The 18,754-nt window shown below is 35.5% G+C and overlaps 1 protein-coding gene across 6 annotated transcripts in view; it reads left to right on the forward strand.

Annotated features, from left to right (window-relative positions):
* Positions 1 to 15,812, forward strand: part of LOC122715780 (sodium/hydrogen exchanger 9B2) — a 98,254-nt gene extending 82,442 nt beyond the window's left edge. For 4 of the 6 annotated variants that reach the window (XM_043938226.1, XM_043938228.1, XM_043938225.1 and 1 more), the window contains exon 7: positions 13,142 to 15,812. In XM_043938226.1, coding sequence (XP_043794161.1) covers positions 13,142 to 13,669 — 528 coding nt within the window. In that variant the 3' untranslated portion in view covers positions 13,670 to 15,812. The remainder of the gene's footprint in view (positions 1 to 13,141) is intronic. The other 2 variants (XR_006346906.1, XR_006346907.1) reach the window with 2 other exon arrangements.
* Positions 15,813 to 18,754: the final 2,942 nt, after the last annotated feature.

The following is an 18,754-nucleotide window of genomic DNA, read 5'->3' on the forward strand; positions in this document are numbered from 1 at the left end:
TATTATTATTATTATTATTATTATTATTATTATTATTATTATTATTATTATTATTATTTTTATTATTTTTATTTTTATTATTTCTGCTTTTATTATTTCGATGAATCGATTGATCAAAATGATTATCTCCTGTTCGTTTCGATTGTTGCATGTCGAGGAGGAAGATTTGTCGAAGGATTCTATAATATCTATTTCGAATATGATTAATTTTAGATGTTTAATTACGAATTAGCGAAGGAAAGAGAGAACGGCGATCGATGGTTCATTAATTAAGCTCGATAAATTCATTCGAGAAGATTTGACTTTAATTGGGAACTCGTAATTGCGGAAAATTGGATAAATCTAGATTTTGGATAGGTTTTCTTTGTTATCGATATAACGTTGATTCAATCTTTATCATCTGTGCCCCGTCTGTTTAAAATCAATTACAATCTCTTTCTACTTTGACAATTCTGATAACAATTCGATATTGATGTATCAATTGATAGAGTATGAACAAAGTATGTATCGTTATCGAAACGTTCTCTCTTGTTTCCATCGATAATTTATGGAAACAGTACGCTATTGGATCGTAAACCAGACTTGGTAGCTTACGATAGAGCTTAAATTGTAAGATAAATAATGTCAGAACATCATCATAACTGATGATATTTTTCATAAATGGCTGCGATTTCCTTCTTCTTCGATGTAATTAATTACTATAAATTCAATGGAATTATTCTATAGAATCCAAGTCTTTAAATAAATTCATCTCTTACCATTTCACATTAAAAGTTTACAATTACGGTGTAGTACATATACGTAATTTTTCTAGTTTAAATAAATTTTATTTCTGACAAATCCACTATATCATAATTCAAAAGGCGTTGAAAGCATACATCTAATCTCCGCCAATAATTTTTCTCTTCGTTTTGTTTATCGACTCGAACAATTTTCATAAATTTTATTTTATTACTAAACTCGCTGCACCACGATTCGAACACGGCGTTGAAAACACGTATACGTTCAATGGCAATTAATCTAACCATCCTAATAATTTTCCTCGAATAATTTTCATAAATCTTAATTTCAATATTTCAACGACTGGAAGCGTAGTTCAAACCGTGCATATATGTGTATAACATAAATAATATTTCTCCTCGTTTTATTTTGCACAAGACACAATTTTTTTTTTAATAAACTCACCGTGAAACAAATTGAATTAACGTTAACCATATTCCCCTTTTCGCTAACAATTCGTTCCTCAACAAGAAAGTATCGATCTCGCCTCTCACTGAATTCCAATTTTCACCACAGTTTTATTTTTCAACACCTCGCGACGTAAGGGTGAAAGCGCACAGTCGCTTATCGAAGGAAAAATCCGCCATTGGTCAACCAACTCCCCCAATAACGGCGAACGTGTTAATATTTCCCGCGGTTCGCCCATAAATCCTTCGAGTCGAAGGCTCGGCACGTAGCACGTGGAAATACGATTTTCATTTATGCACGAGTTGCTGCTACACCCCCGACCCTGTCAATCTTGATCCTTTGATCGCGAAATTGATCGCCACGAGAAAGAGTTGCCCTATCGATTCGACGTTAAGAAATATATACCATCGATTCGTCGCGTATCGTTACCTTGTTTTTTTCGAAACGAAGGGGATTCGCTCCACGAATTTGTACGTTTTATGGCGTGTCGGATTGCCTAGGCTGGAGAAATATTGGCCGATCGTTACTTTATTCGTTGTTTTGTCGACTATGATTCGCGCGAAACGATCATTCCAAGCCATTGTTTCTTCGCGATACAACTCAATTTCGTTTATTATAATAAATTATAATATAAATTACAAATCCCTAAGAAATATTTTCCTCACATTCTTCCCTGTTAAATTATGAAACTCGTAATTCGTAAATTCTTCTAATATTCTCGATTATTTTTAAATTCCTCTATTGCTGGTAGAAGTAATTGAAGATATATCGCGATTCTTCGATATTTTTTCGACTATAATGATACAACTCAACCTCGTTTCAATAAATTATAAATCCATGGTAAAAAATATTTCCCTCACATTCTCCTCTCGTTAAATTATGAAAAGCAACTCGTAATTCGTAAATTCTTCTAATATTCTCGATTGAAAATTTCTCCACTATTGCCAAAAATAATATTGGAGGCAATTGCTCGATATTTTTTGACTATGATTCGACGACGATACGACTCAACCTCGTTTCGATAAATTATAAATCCGTGGTAAAAAATATTCCCCCCAAATTCTCGTCCATTAAATTATGAAAAACAACTCGTAATTCGCAAATTCTTTTAATATTCTCGATTATTTTTAAATTCCTCTACTGCTGATATATGTAATATTGAAAGTGTATCGCGATTCTTCGATATTTTTCGACTATGATTCGACGACGATACGACTCAACTTCGTTTCAATAAATTACAAATCCGTAGTAAAAAAATTCTTCTAATATTCTCGATTGAAAATTTCTCCACTATTACCAAAAATAATATTGGAGAAAATTGCTCGATATTTTTCGACTATGATTCGACGACGATACGACTCAACCTCGTTTCGATAAATTATAAATCCGTGGTAAAAAAATTCTTCTAATCTTCTCGATTGAAAATTTCTTCACTATTACCAAAAATAATATTGGAGAAAATTGCTCGATATTTTTCGACTATGATTCGACGATACAACTCAACCTCGTTTTGATAAATTATAAATAAATATTATAAAAATATATGGATGATTTTTAAATTCCTCTGCTATTAGGACAAGTAATGTCGGAGGTGTGTCGCGATTCGATGGATCGAAATCGGTAAGAAACATTGGCCAAATATTGAAGCACATTTTCCATCGTTTATCGATATCGGTGGCTGGACAGGGATCGCGCGAACGCCTTCAACGATGGGAAATATAGGCGCGATATAAACGGGATTACCGTTGACGTGGTAAAGGATCACGTAGCTCATAATACAGGGGGAGGGCGGATTGCGCGGAATTAAATTAAATAAATCAACATGCGGCGGGGTTACATAAACTGGATTGCAGATAAAGGGGTGGTGAATATCGAGGTTGGTCGCGCGAATTCCGTTGCATCTGTTGCGTTTGGGGGTCGTAAAACTAGGTAAAAATTTTCCAATTTTTCCACGAGCAAAGTTTTTTTAACTTCTCCAATATTTTTTTTTTTTTTCGAAGTTGTACGATTTGCTTCACTTCGATTCTCCTGATCAATCTTCAATTTTTTCTATCATTTCTCCAATTTTGATGAGTTTATAGATCCGCGTGTCTGAGTGTTTTGTTCCCAACCTGTTCGTGGAGCTATGATATACGGTAATAAAATTGATTTATTGCAAAAGTTGTTAACAAAGTTTCGTTTTGAAAGAGCAAGGTTGAAAGTTTACGTATATCGTTTGAACGAATGTGCGAGTTTACGAAGTTTTCTAAGAATTCTCTTGATTCGAAGTTCGAAAAGATTGATGACCTTTTCTTTAATCCACACTGTTCAATTAGTGTTCGAGTAATTCGATAGTTCAATAATTGTTCCGAATTTTAAAGAAAAGGAACGCTGAAGAAAGATTGTCAGACATCTTCAGAAAAAATCATAGAATTAGACTACGCAGCCCACAGAGTCGGTGTTTCCAGGAAAACTTATCCGTATGATAAATTTTCTCGAGTGTAGGACGACGCTGATTGCCGTTGAGATTGGCAATAACGTTGGAATTAACGTCGTCTCGAGATCGCATTTCACATTTCAACCACGCCAAAGTATCTTTAAAAAATATAAAATTCCAAAAATAAATACTCGAAAACACTGTATACAACTTACTCTATACTCTTCTTCTCCATTACAAATCCATTGTAAAAAAATTCTTCTAATATTCTCCATAACTTTTTAAATTCCTCTATTGGGACAAGTAATATCGAAGATGTATCGATGGATCGAAATCGGTGAGAAACATTGGCCAAACGTTGGAGCACGTTTTAATGTCCAACAATAATGTCCAACCCCTCATCTCGTGGAAATCCTGGAAATCCTACGACGCAAGATATGTGACGGAAATTAAATCCGAATTATCGATTAAATTATCCGAATTAATAAAATGCAAATTGGCCAAGTATCATCCACGCTCTTACTTTCATATTCCGATATAAATTTCCAATCGAAAGGTGGAAGGTGACGGAAGATCTCGGTGGATAACCACACGACAATGGAATCGTGGAGTGAACGTTTCGAAGTTGGATGCTTTCAATTTCCACTTGTATAACTGTCGTAAAACTCGCGTCCCTATAAAACGGGAACGGATCTCGGTCGATAAAGATGGCTTGCGGCGGCTAACGGCGGGTTCACGATTTTCGCGGGGACGTCGTAAACAAGGGTGGTAGCGCGTCGCGGCCGAACGAGTGAATTTGCTTTATCGTGAGCCGAGTTGATGCACCGAGGGATATTTCTCCACTCGACGAGGTGGAGATGTTCGTAGGTTACGTTCGTGGCCAATTGGAAAATTGTGTTTTACTCCTCTCGTCTCGTTAGACGAGCTCAATTTGTGTTTTATGAAGCGGGCTTCGTAATCATCCTCGTACATATACTCTCTTGGGAAGCTTGTTTATCATCTCAAGCTATTTTATTAACATCATTAATGCTGGCAAGCGTCTGTCTTTTATTATATTTTTCGTTTCCAATTTTCCTTTCGGAAAAGAAGAGAATTTCGTCCACTATTTAAAACAATTTTGACAATTTTAGTTATAGAAACATTTGACAATTTTAGTTATATATTTTTTTCTTTTAATATGTTGTAGATTTCGTCCATATTTTTGCTCTTGGAAAACTGTAGAGTGTTGTCTACTGTTTAATGATAATTTTGGAAATTTTAGTGTCCTCTTTCTTTTAATATCTTGTAGATTTCGTCCGAATTTTTGCTCTTGAAAAACTGTAGAGTGTTGTCTACTGTTTAATGATAATTTTGGAAATTTTAGTGTCCTCTTTCTTTTAATATCTTGTAGATTTTATTCGAGTATAGCTATATATCTCTCTTGAAGAACTATGGTAGAGTCTTGTCTAGTATTTACATAGACAATTTTAAAAATTGTAATCAACGTCATTCACTGTTTTTGCGTACATATGCAGGCCGGAAAAACTGATGATGAACTTGACATTTTACGATTGATTATTAATTGGAAGCAAATGTTAATATTATATTTATCTTCGAAAGAAATGAAATCATTGAAATCACGTTTTAATATAATTTCTTTTTACACATATACAATTTTATTTTTAATACTCATAAATCTTAGAAATCATAAATCTTTTCATCATTCTTTCCAAAAAATACGCCTAATCATTTCGAACAAATTATCGAACGATCCAATCGTGCAAATTACCAAATTATTTTTTATTAAATTAAACCATATTTCTCATAGATGTCATGAAAATATGAAAACGCATAAAACGCATAAAAGCACAGAGAGAAGATGTCTCTCTATCTCTCTCTCTAATGATAATTAATAACGTTCCACGAAACGCGAAGCCAGGATGGAAGATCGAGGTTAAAATTAATCAACAGGATGCGACGCGGGATTCGATCACAGCGTGATTAGCTAGAAGCGGTTTCACCGATGCGCGATGTCACTCGAAGCTATCAGAACTGAGAATAGCGCGGAGCGTGGATGTTTACCAGGCGTATGGAATAAGCAAATCCCCGTCATTTCACGGGGACTCAATTTTCCGCTCGATATCGCGGTCCAAGTTTAATCCACGTCGACAGAAGTTGAACCATTTACGGAAATATTCCCAGCCCAGAATTAATCGCGTATTTATTAATCGAAAATCATTGAAAAGAAAGATTGAAAAAGAGAAATATATTATCGTATTAATAAAAATATATAGTCTCGAATCTTTGAGACTATATTTTATTTTATCTCAGTTTTCTCTTTTTTATTTAATTTTTGTCGTAAAGATATATAAAATAATTAATAACACGAATTTTATGGTAAGTTTGCATCTACTAATAATAAATTCGTGGAACGTTATTTATTGTGACTCTTTCTGTTCGCAGTAGTAATACGTACAAGATGTTCGTAGAACAATTGTCTTAGAGATAAACACAAGGGTTGATGTAATAAAATATCGATTGAGGTTTTTTTCTTTTTTTTTTTTTTTTTTTTTTTTTATCAAGGCTTCGTTTAACGCAATTGTTGGTACAATTTAATGAATCAATAAGCTTCTTTATACAATACCAATCTCTACGATCATCTACTCAAATTCTTGAATACGAATGAATTTAAATATACGAATTTTCCCCTGATCCTGATCCTCTTTTTTTGAATTTATTCGTCTGGACGAGAACATCCCTTAACACACGCGTCCACTACGAAACTATTCCTAGTTTTAGGAGCTGAAAATTTTCCTGGCCAAGCGAGCTAAAAAGCTCGAGTTATAAAAGAAATCAAAAAAAAAAAAAAAAATCTGGAAATTTTTCACCATTTTTTTTTTTTTTTTTTTTTCACTTCAGTTTTAATATTTTCGCGCGTTAATCGGAGAGGAGCAGGGAAAAAAACGCGACGCTCGGAGGAATCGGAGGAACCGGAAGCAAGATTTAATTAGAGGTCAAAGGATCAAAGGAATTAGAATTTCGAACGAGATCCGAGATGCTTTTCATCCTGTCGAATCCTTGATGAGAGGGCAAATGGTTTCGACTTTGTCGTGGTCGTGGAAACAATGAAAGGGGAGGGGAGGAGAGGGAGGAAAAAGTTAGGAGGATGAAAGGTGATCGCGTCTGCGACCGAAAGTCGAGTCGTGCGGAGTCGAGACGTGTCGACTTTAAAAAATGCAAGAGGGAAACTTCGTTTTTGGAATTTTCGTGTCGAGGTAAGAGAGTTTGAAAGGCTGGAGAGGAAGATGAGTCGCACGATTTTCTGAATTTTTAAATCTTTTTTCTTTTTTCTCTTTAACCCTCTAGTCGATTTGATCGTGCGTAAAGGATCAGGAAAATGTTTAAAATTTTAATTCTAATTTCAATTCTCCCGTAGTAACGAGAAAGGATCTACGGTGTAGTAAAATTCGCGATATAATTTCGCATTTCACATTTTGAACAAGGGAAGAGCGCCGCACAGAAAATTTAATATTAACAATGGAGCAAAGATCATTTCATCCCCTCTATACTCCGTTAATATACATACATCTGTATTCATAAATCAGATTCGTGATCAATTCGATCGAAATTAAATCGAATTCGTGGCAAAGATGTCCACGAGACCTTTTTAAAATTTCCTATCCGAACTAAACAACGCGTGATCAATTTTTAAATAATTATCACTGCAAAACTTCATTCTCTAAAAATAAAAGACTTATTAAATTCTTCCAAATAAATTTTTTAGTTTCTTGGACGATATCGATGATGATGATGAGAGTTGCTCTTTCAAACGTTGCCAAACTTTCAATTTCCGATCCCGGGAATAAAAGAAGAAAAACATTGGGACCGGTGTTTATAGAACAAACCGTGTATTTGCCTGGTAAAAATATCGTGGCCATGCTCTGGGTCGAAAACTGGGCGAAGAATAGCGAAGAAACGATCGGTGGAACCGTTTCACTCAGCTTAGACGTATCCTCTCTCTCTCTCTCTCTCTCTCTCTCTCTTTCCTTTCCTTAGTTTGAATTCACGGACGGCAACAAGGTTTGCTTTCGTTTAGGGGAAGAAGTAAAGGGAAGAGGAAGAGCACAGAGATTTGCCGCCCCTCTTTGGTTGAGCAGAGGAAACGGTGGGTGAGTAGCTGGTAGATTCGAGGGTAGTTAGAAGCGAACGGGAGGGGGGGATGGTTTGGCTTTCGAGTTTGACGAAGCTTTTGGATTCACCTTGCCTCGTGCGCGATGGATAAGTCTGTGAAGCGTGTGTCAAGGTTGCGTGTGGTGGTTCGTTCGAGGATTGGAAAACGAAGGAACTGATTTCGAGATTTAACGTGCAACGACAGATGGAGCGAAACGGAGAGGAGAGGATAACATTTTCCCTTCTAAATTGGTGAAAATATAGTCGAATCTATTTTATTCTTTCTGTAACATATTATATTCGATATTTTTACGGATTAAATCGTGATTTCTCGTTTAAATATTTTATATCAGGAGTTTATATCAGTTTTTATAGGTATTTAAAAATTATATTCGATAAAAATTCTATCTTCGACATATTTCAGAGAATTCGTTTCATTTGCACGGAATTAGGGGGAATACGATATATCGCGAGGAAGAGGGTTTCTTTTTTTTTTTTTTTTTTTTTATGAAAAAAATTTCCGTGCACGGGTTTTATTATTAAAAATTAAAAATTCGACGGTTAATCGTTGGCGTCACGATAAAAGGTTGGCCTGATTGTTCCCGATATCGAAATCGATGTTCATTTTAATTCGAGGCGAGATATAGTTTTAATCACGAATAACAGGGAACGAGAAAAATCTTTGCGCTAATAAAATTCTTATTGGCTCGCTACCGCCATTACCATCCACACCAATATTATCCATTATCAAAAGAAAGAAGGAAGGAGGGAAAACCGATAAACTAATAATAAGTCCGATATCCGGAAACTTGGAAAATAATACGAAATAAAATATGAGAAAAATTAGCTTTCCGTTAATGAAACTCGATATTAGGAAACTCGATATTAAAAAATAAATGCAAGAAGATAATGCAACGAAATGACAGGATCGTATACACGCGAATATCAGATTTAATAATAAAATTCATTAAAATTCATTTCCGACAAGAAACATTTGTTAAAGTATATATATATATATTCGAAAGAAAAATATTGGAGACAAAAATGACATCTTTCTTTTCCAATAAACACACACACACACATACACACGCCAATTTTACAATCGAGGGACGGAAAGATCGTTCTTCCGAATGGATGATCGATTTTTTCCTCCCCCTACAAGGGAAGGCATGATCTCGATTCTAAACGAAGAAAGGGAGGGACGAAACGGCGCAAAGCGGCGCTCGTCGATCGACAAAACGAGAGGGGTTGGTAATTAACCAGTGGAGGTTATATAATGAAGTTCGCCTTCCTCCAACGACGATCGATTTCATTAATTATGCGAAATGCCGAGGGTTGCTCTGGTTACAGGTTCGCGTTGAAAGCCTCTCGTCGAAGTGGTGTGGAAGCTGGTAAGACGATGGAATGAGAGAAAGAGAGAGAGAGAGAGAGAGCAGAGGTGAAAGTAAAAGAGGCAGGTGAGAAAGGAAGAGAGGAAGGAGGAGACGAGAAGGAGGTGTGGAAATAAAGAAACTCGGCCGATTCGGGCCGGGGGAGATGAAAAGAACTGGCAACCCCTAATTAACTTATTCGATCAGACCGCGTTAATTAATGCATGCCCGGTGTACGACCGATGCAATTCAATTACGTGAAATCAACCGATGGGGGGAATTGTGCGCTGGATTATGGGCCGAGGACGTGCGACAGAAACGCTCCTTGGTTCGTCCATTATCTTAAGTTTAATATTGGCTGTGTACAGAGATGATGTTGATAGAAAAATTATTAGGGTAATTATTCACGAAAAGGAAATTGGGATAGCGAGGAAGTAAAACAAGGGAGGGAAAGGAAGGGAAAAAGAAAGAATTAAATATTAGCAATAAAGTAGTAGTAGATGATTTTTTTTTTTGAATATGTTTTTTAATAGATCATCAGTTGTGCTCGTTGAAAACTGACAAAAATTATTAATATAACGATTGAATGAATTTTTATTTAATTTTTGGTTTCGCATTGGATTTGAAATTAATAGGTTAGATTAATTTTTTGATCACGAAATTTTGACAATTAAAAAATCATCAAAATCATCAAAGGATATTCTTTGAATATTTATAAAATTTGTCACAAGATAAACATCTTGTATGTAATATTAATCTAATTATCGGTTTACTTGAGAGTTGTGTTATATTTGCGATAATCTTCGAGAAACGAACGTTTTATGTGTATATCTGTGTGCATACATGCCAGAGTCTCGATCCTCAAAACAATTTTGGAAATGGTTTGGAAATTGTGAAACGGTTTTCAGAGCTGGCGTCGTGTTACTTTTGCTGAAGTAAGTTCTGACACGGTTCACTTTTTTTTTTTCTTTTTTTTTTACTATTCTCGAAAGGAAACTTTTTTCGATGATTCGTCGAATCAAAATTTTCTCGAATCCGGTTACATTGTTGAATATCGAATCGATAATTGCACGGTGACTCTTTCGCGATGGAATGCCTATTGTTTGTTATTTTATGCAAATGCGAATATTGAAATATCGAATTGCATCGACGAGCAGTTTCCTTGAGAGTTCTTCGATGGCCGTGTAATAATTAGAGTTTCTGAATTACATTGATTTCACAGGTTGAGAATGTAAAGTTGAGGGGGTCAAGGTTGAATGTTTCTTACAAATAGGAGTTGATTTTAATTCGAACGAAATTTATACAGAGAGGGAAAGAGTTATTAAAATCATTAAAAAATTTATTAATTAATTAAAATTAAATTTATTATTATTAATTTATAATATTATTAAATTTATTATTATTAAAATCATTAAAAAAATCTAAATAAATAATTTCCTCGTGATCGATCTAATATTTTAATTGTCAAAAATTATTCTTGCACGATAAACTTCTACCATATTCTATCTCATCGTTGATAATTCGAGAATAATTTATCTACTCTCTCTCTCTTCAATTAAAAAAGTAAACGAAGATTCTCGATAGAATTCTTTATCACGATCTCAGGGATAATGTTAAAATTCTCTCGCCAGAAAATTAAATGGACAAGGATGTATCGTCGGTAAGCCGAGACCGTCGATAATCAAAGTTTCGCGTTACATTTTCTTAGAAGGGAGCCTTGGCGGGAATCTTGGACTGGCGCGTGGCTTCGAAATCCATCCATCGTGAATCTCTCTCTACGACGTTGGAAAAATACGATTAGCTCGTTCGTAGGCAACGTTATTCTTATTATTCATCGTCTGTCGCGAAACATCGTCAATATCGTTAATATTTCGCGTTGGATATTGCGCCACTTAATAACCTCGACTTAACGATCCTCCGCTCTTCCGCCGTTGTAAATCAACAACATTAATACCGGCAACCAACGCGGTGCTGTCGCCTTTAAAGTCTCGTCGAGAATCGTTAGAACGATTATAAATAATTCCTTTGCATTAAATATCTTTCCGGTGGAAAACGATGACGTGCATCGATCGTTGGAAATTTCTGATATTACGGGTTATTAACGTATTTCAGACAAATATAAATAAATTTCTGATTTTTCATAAGTAGAGATAAGAAAAATGCAAGAAAATCAGAAATGGTTGTAGTTATAAAGTTGAAAAGATAGTATACGGACGTACATCGAAATTTCTGCTTCTATTATATTATATTAACATATTTCAGACAAATATTCTGATTTTCCATAAGCAAAGATCGAAAATGGTTGCACTTGTAAAGTTGAAAAGATAGTATATAGATGAATTGTTGGAAATTTCTAAAGCATATTCGAAACAGATATCGAATTTCTGATTTTCCATAAGTAGAAATCGAAAATGGTTGCACTTGTAAAGTTGAAAAGATAGTATATAGATGAATTGTTGGAAATTTCTAAAGCATATTCGAAACAAATATCGAATTTTTGATTTTTCATAAGTGAAGATCAAAAATGGTTGCACTTGTAAAGTTGAAAAGATAGTATACAGATGTATGAATTGTTGGAAATTTCTAAAGCATATTAACATATTCGAAACAAATATCGAATTTTTAATTTTCCATAAGCAGAAATCGAAAATGGTTGCACTTGTAAAATTGAAAAGATAGTATATAGATGTGTGGATTGTTGAAAATTTCTAAAGCATATTAACATATTCGAAACAAATATCGAATTTTTGATTTTCCATAAGCGAAGATCAAAAATGGTTGCACTTGTAAAATTGAAAAGATAGTATATAAATGTATGGATTGTTGGAAATTTGTAAAACATATTAACATATTCGAGACAAAAATCGAATTTCTGATTTTTCCATAAGCAAAGATCGAAAATGGTTGCATTTGTAAAGTTGAAAAGATAGTATACAGATGTATGGATTGTTGGAAATTTCTAAAGCATATTAACATATTCGAGACAAAAATCGAATTTCTGATTTTTCCATAAGTAGAAAAATGCAACATGGAAATGGAAAATGGCAGTGCTTACTTGAAGTTGAAAAGTTAGTATGTGGAAGAAATACAAAGCATATGAAAAAATTGTTTCGCATTATTTGAAAAAGTTCATGACGCGATTGTACGCGTCAACTGGCGTGGGATAGGAAATCTGCATGATGCAGATATGTTGCGTTACCGGTTTTCGTATTATTTAATATTTATAAAATATGTTTTGGAGAGATTCCAAGATTTCAAAATCGGTGTACAAAAATTAAAGATTATTTATCAAGTCATAAAAAATTAAAGTTTGCGAAAAATTGAAGAAAGGGAACGAGATCATTCTGTCTCTGTTACTATTATCTCGAATCTTCGTTAAAACATAAATTATTTATAACTTAATAATTAAATGTTTTTGTAAATCAAATTTTGTTTCGATCTCTGATGATGAATCGAGAACCTTTCGCGAACACGTCAATATTTCCCATAAGATAGATTTAAATTATTAACCATGAATGTGATAAACGTCGACGAAACGAGATTATTTTCCCAGAACATATGTCGAAGGATTATTGGAAAATTTGGATATTCCTTTAGAAAAACTCCCTTCGAGGTTCCGTACGAAATTTTCTCTCTCTCCCTATTTTTCACGATACGATCGTGGAAAACCGCTTAGACCGTGTCATCCTTACGTAGCAATACTATCGCGTAAGAGGATTAGTCCCCGGCGAGCTGTTCACGTAGCTTGTATTCGCTTGGAAACAAATGGCAGCGGAGGAGCATCGTCGATCGAACTCGCGTTTGTTTGATCGCGACAGTTTTCCAAATTCTCTCGCATCTCCGGATATAATCCGGATTAAACGTCGTCCGGAAAACGTTGGGAGGCTTCCCCTCTGATCCGAGCGACACGCTTTTTCGAATTATACGAGCTGAGATTAGAAAGTGGAGATCGGGTCGAAAATCTCGGTGAAAAATTAAAATTAACCAAATTCTTTTGTTTTTCTTTTTTTTTTTCCAGAATCCGGTGGCGACAGCGTTCGAGATCTTCTGGATGATCTTCGAGCCGATCCTGTTCGGCGTTACGGGCGCCCAAATCAAGATCGACGAATTGGAGGGGAAGACGGTTTACCTGGGCATAAGCTGCCTGCTCGCCGGCATAGTGATCCGCGTGGTGGCCACCGTCCTCGTCGGTGTGGGTTCCAACTTGAACCTGAAGGAGAAAATATTCATCGCCCTGTCCTGGATGGCGAAGGCGACCGTCCAAGCCGCCCTCGGGCCCACGGCCCTCGACAAGGTGGACCCCAACGACCCTTTGCAGGTTTACTACGCCGAGACTGTGATGACCATATGCGTCCTATCCATCCTGCTCACGGCCCCCGCAGGTGCCATCATAATCACTCTCTCCGGCCCGAAACTTCTCACCAAGACCACGGCGCCCGTCGCGCCGCCCGAGGGCTGGAAGGCGCGCAGACCCTCGATTCGAGACATTTCCATCATCAACGAGGACCCGGACCTCGAGGAGACCGCAAACGAGAGGAAGCCTTGAGGCGTTCCCCGACTCCACCACCTCGCTCGCCTCCTCCGCGTGGGGATGCGAATCGAAGGATAACGAACGAGAATTTCGACCGAGAGAGGATTTGCGTGTCGTTCGTCGACGTTTTATCCGATTTTATATATCTTGTGTATATCCGAATATATCCGTCGATTTATGGATACATCTCGTAGGAGGAGAGGAGGAGGAGGAGGAGGAGGAGGGAGTGGATCCTTGACGAGATGAAGCGATGCGTGTGTGCGTTACGTGTGCTTGGAGGATCGAAACAACGTGTGAATTCGTTGAGGATTCGAGTCGAGCGAAGGGGTTCGAGAGAAGAGGAAATTTCTTGGAGGAGTTGAGAGGTCGAATTCTGATTCGTTGCTTGGTAACTTGGTAGGGGTGAAGTTCGTAGTTATAGTTTTTTTTTGTGTATGTGTGTGCGAAGATTTGTCTAGGATTTGTTTGTAGGAACGAAGAAGAATCGACAAAGGTTACTTCGTTACATGTGTAGAATATCGGACGAATAGAAATGCGCGAGCCATCGGATTTTATTACGAAATTATTATTATTCTGTGGCGATAATTATTATATTGGTAATCTTTCTTCTGTTGAATATTTTACGATCGAAGAGAATTTTTTTTCAGAATGAACGTAGTTAATTTTTTTTTTTTTTTTTTTTTTTTATAGATAGTAGAATTACACGCTCACATCGATCGATTCGAACGAAACCCCGGCTAATGTCTTAATAACGTTTCACAGTGGTGACTTATGCGTGGAATACCTCGACCAGTAATTGAACAATTTATCGGTACGCTTCGAGATGAGAAACGTTGCCCCGGCCGAGGAGAGATGGCTCGTTCGTTCTGCCTCTTGCAAGACGATTCGAAATTATTCGGATGAAATATATCTCGTTTCTCGAGCGATTCGAAGAAGAAGGTTAGATCTGGTTAAAAAAGTTTCGAGTTATTTTTTTTCTTTTTTTTTTTTTTTTNNNTTTTTTTTTTTTTTTTTTTTTTTTTTTTTTTTAGGCTTTGACACAACTTTGATCAAGTTATTTCTGACATGAGAGAATTGTATCTTGCATCGCATAATTTTGACGAGATGATTTATCTTCTTAATATGTGTAATATACGATCGACGAATTATATATATATATATATATATGTGTGTGTATATAAAGGAGTATATAAGAGAATAACATAAACAAAGACTGTCATGATTCGATAAGTTCGATCATCGATGAAGTTTCTCGACGTTCAAGAATTTTGTTGCTCGATTATGGGGAAAAGAAAAAAAATTGAATGTTCGTGAGAGTTATTTTCTAGAATAATTGTTATTAATCCCAATTGTTGATGAGGTACGATTTTATGATAATAAAATTTATATTCGTGGTAGAAGTTGATAGAATTTTTTTTTTTTTTTTTTTTTTTTGAATTTTAAGATTCTTTTGTGAAATAAAAGTGCCTTGTGAGACGATAATAACGATTCTGTCCATACGTGTAAAATTTTACGACGTATTAAAATTCTTGGAGAAGGGAACAAGTTCGCTTTTTTAACTTAAGGTAAACTGAATGTTGTTCCGTTCTTGGGAAGGGGGGGGAGAAGAAACTCTCATCCAAGAAGATTTAAATTATTTAGTAAATCGAAATTTAGTAAATGTCGAAATATTTACTCGAACCGTTGAAACTTAAGCGTGAAATTTATAATACGATGTAAATAAAACTGGTGATTCAGAAGATCAATTATGTAAAAAAAAAAAAAAAAAAAACCACATTACGTTTTGTAAAATTATTCTAATTGTCGTTCATTTGTAAATTTACAGACGCGTTTGAGGAGTTGTTGTGCGCGTTGAACGTGCCTACTACGTATATTTGTATATACGTATACCGTGTCCGTACAATTAACCTTGAATACGAGAGCGAATGCAGTAGAGTCGGCAAATTGATTAATCGATCGGTTGAAACTTGAAGTAAACTGTATTTGCGCGTAAATTAATCGATTAATTAATTAGCTCGGGAGAACACTTCGGGATTAATTTGCTTCAGAATGGAAGTGGATGACTGTGCGAGAGTTAAAATTTTACTGTTACTAGAACTCTGAATTCTATTCGTTAATTATGTTGTTGGTAATTAAAGACAATCACTGTAGCTGTCAATCTTTCTATTTCTTCGTTATTCGCTTCGTCGTGTAATTGATTTGAATTTCTCGATTTTTTTTAAAAAGCTTCGACTCGTATTCCGTTTCGAATTATTTCTTTCACAAATTTCTTCTGTAGGTCACCATCATCATCATCATCGTCGTCGTCGTCGTTTCTCAATTTTGAGTAGGTATTTTATTTATTTATTTCGAACTCTTTTTCATAATTTTTTTTTTTTTGTTTTTTCGAAAAATAATGATATTAAAAATGTACGGCGAAAAGACTATCCAAACTTTTTCCTTCGTTTCACTCTCGTTATACGTGCGAATATTTGATGAATATAGATGGAAACACGGCGTGTGCATCGATTCGGCGGTGAGAAGAGGAAGCCGCAAAGAGGCAGGAAAATTAGTGAGGGGAAAATCGACTTTTCGAATCTGGGAATCCTCGAGCCGGAAACTGGCGGCGGAAATCATCGGTTGCGCGAAAGAACGAAGGTAATGAAGTAGAACGATCAAACTATCTACTATAAAAAATTTTCAATTGGAAAAAAATATTCAATTATTCGTTTACCGAATTTAAAAAATTTTCCATTCTACAAAAATTTCCATTAAGAAAATTTGGGAAAAAATTCAAACGAACCTACCTTTGCGACCAACGATTGCCCCCCTTTTGTTTATAATAAATTTTTACCCGGAACGGTATTTCATTATCTTAATTGTACGAGAGCGGAATCGAGTTGGAAAACGATTAATCAAGAGGAATTTATCGGGGATGGAAACGGTCGATATCTGAATGGCCGTTCACCAAGGATTTATCAATGGCAAACTGAACAGGTACGAAGAACAGGTGGCGATTTCCGATTTCAGTCCTCGGATCGAGAGAGAGTGTCAATATTTGGTCAAAGAAAAATCGATTTGTAATAAAGCATTAAATCTTGGCTAATGTTTATTAATTCCTCTTGAAGAAAGCGTCTCCAATATCGATTCTCCAATATCAATATTTATTTTCGCTTCTTGCCAATTAAGGTGAAATAACAGAATTGTGCTCACAATTTTCATTCTTTTCAGATTTCAAGGGAACGTTTCTAAACGTGTAGGAATGATGAGAGGAAGTGTCATATTTTTTAAAAATAATTTATATGTTTAAAATCTTGTTTCTTTTTTTACTTAATTTTCACTTGACAAATACGTATTCGTATCGATTTAATTAATTATGGTCACAATTGAAACGATAAAGAGATCTTTTTTATAATTATGAATCGAAGGATGAATTATCTTATCGATTATCTTCATCGACTCCTTCGGGATGATGTTGAACTAATTTTGAGTGATTAAAACTTTTCTTTTTTTTAGCTCGTATCGATAATGAGAAATATAACGGATGGAGATGGTGTATTGGATTAAATTTGCCGTCGAATTTGAATGTCAAAAGAAGATAATTAACTGATTATTAACCGGGGTGTGTTTTAATTGAACGAGTGAATAATTAAACGCCGTAACCGATTATATCCGATTAATTATTAGGATATCGAAATTCACGGATAATTCCTAGTTTCATCGCGTGTATTTTTTAATGCTCTTCATTTGACGCGTTGGAAAAAAAAAAAATCTAAATCGCGGTTAAGACGGTGCTCCACGATTGACCCGGTTTTCAGATCCATGTCTTAACTTTTCTCTCATAAAGCCAGCCTTAAAATAAGTTCTCGTACACCGCGAAAGCCCTTATACTTATAAAAACATACGTAGGCAAGAAAAATTTTGTATCTTGGGAGGGAAACTGTAACAGAAAATTCTGAAAAATCCATGGAGATTGCATCAATATTGAACGTAAAATGAAATTCCTCCCTATATTTAAAACTGCTCGACATCCTCCTGCTGCTCCTTTATAGTTTTTCCTGTCAAATATTTTTCGAAATATTCAAAAATTAAAAAATCCATACTTCTATTCTCTTCTATTCTGAAATTTTATTTTTATATTTGATCCAAAACAATTAGACGACAATTGTACGTCAAAATGATCGAAAAAAAATTTTTCGAGGATGAGTATACGGACGTTTGAAGGAAAGTTTGAACGACAATTGTAATTGTTGTTTCGTTCGCATTTTGTTTAAATTATATTTTTTATTCCAATTAACTATATATAATCTAGACCATTAAAACCTATATAATAATTTCATGCCAAATCGAAAAATATTACGACATGTGTATATTCCATTTCGCGTACTAAATATTTCTGCACCTTACATCTCGTGTATTTTCGTACATATACATCCAAACATCTTTTTCATCTCGCGCAATCTCGCGTAAAAAGTATCGTAAACTCGTCGTAAAAAACCAATTGGCGCAATCAAGGTAACACGTATTCGATATACGTATAATCTAAACGAAATACACGAAACAACAATCGCATATCGCATTCTTCAAACTTTCCTCCAAACGTCACTCATCCTCGAAAAAAAGTAAAATAAATAACTCGTCGAAAAAGAAAAGAAAGAAACCATGGTGGATACGTAATCGTTGGATTATCTGCGAAAAATTCGGGAAAGTGTTCGCGAAAATTCGATGAAATGCCGCGTTTCCAGATAATTTCCCCTCGACCGACCGTTTTTTCCAAAGTGTCGCGCGATTATTTTCCTTTGCCGTGAAAATAATCGACGAAACCTCGTGGTTTCCTCGTAGCGGGGCGAGGGGTATATAATATAAACCTTTCGGGGAAGAGCCGTTTATCGTGCGTGATTTAAAGCCGGTTTGAAAAAAAGGGGAAAAACCAGCCATTCTCCGCCCCTGCGTATCGCTTTTGTTAGCTAAAAGCTAAAAGAGACGCCGATCTCTCGCTCGTCCTCCGATCTTTCCTCGATTCTCTCTTCGATATAACTGTGATATGATCGAAATGTTGGCGAAGTGAAAATTGGACATGAGATCACGATCATCGATCTTCTAAAATGTAGCAAGAGACGA

The sequence above is a fragment of the Apis laboriosa genome, unplaced genomic scaffold, assembly GCF_014066325.1.
Source record: "Apis laboriosa isolate Shangri-la unplaced genomic scaffold, ASM1406632v1 scaffold40_cov151, whole genome shotgun sequence".
Lineage (NCBI taxonomy): Eukaryota > Metazoa > Arthropoda > Insecta > Hymenoptera > Apidae > Apis > Apis laboriosa.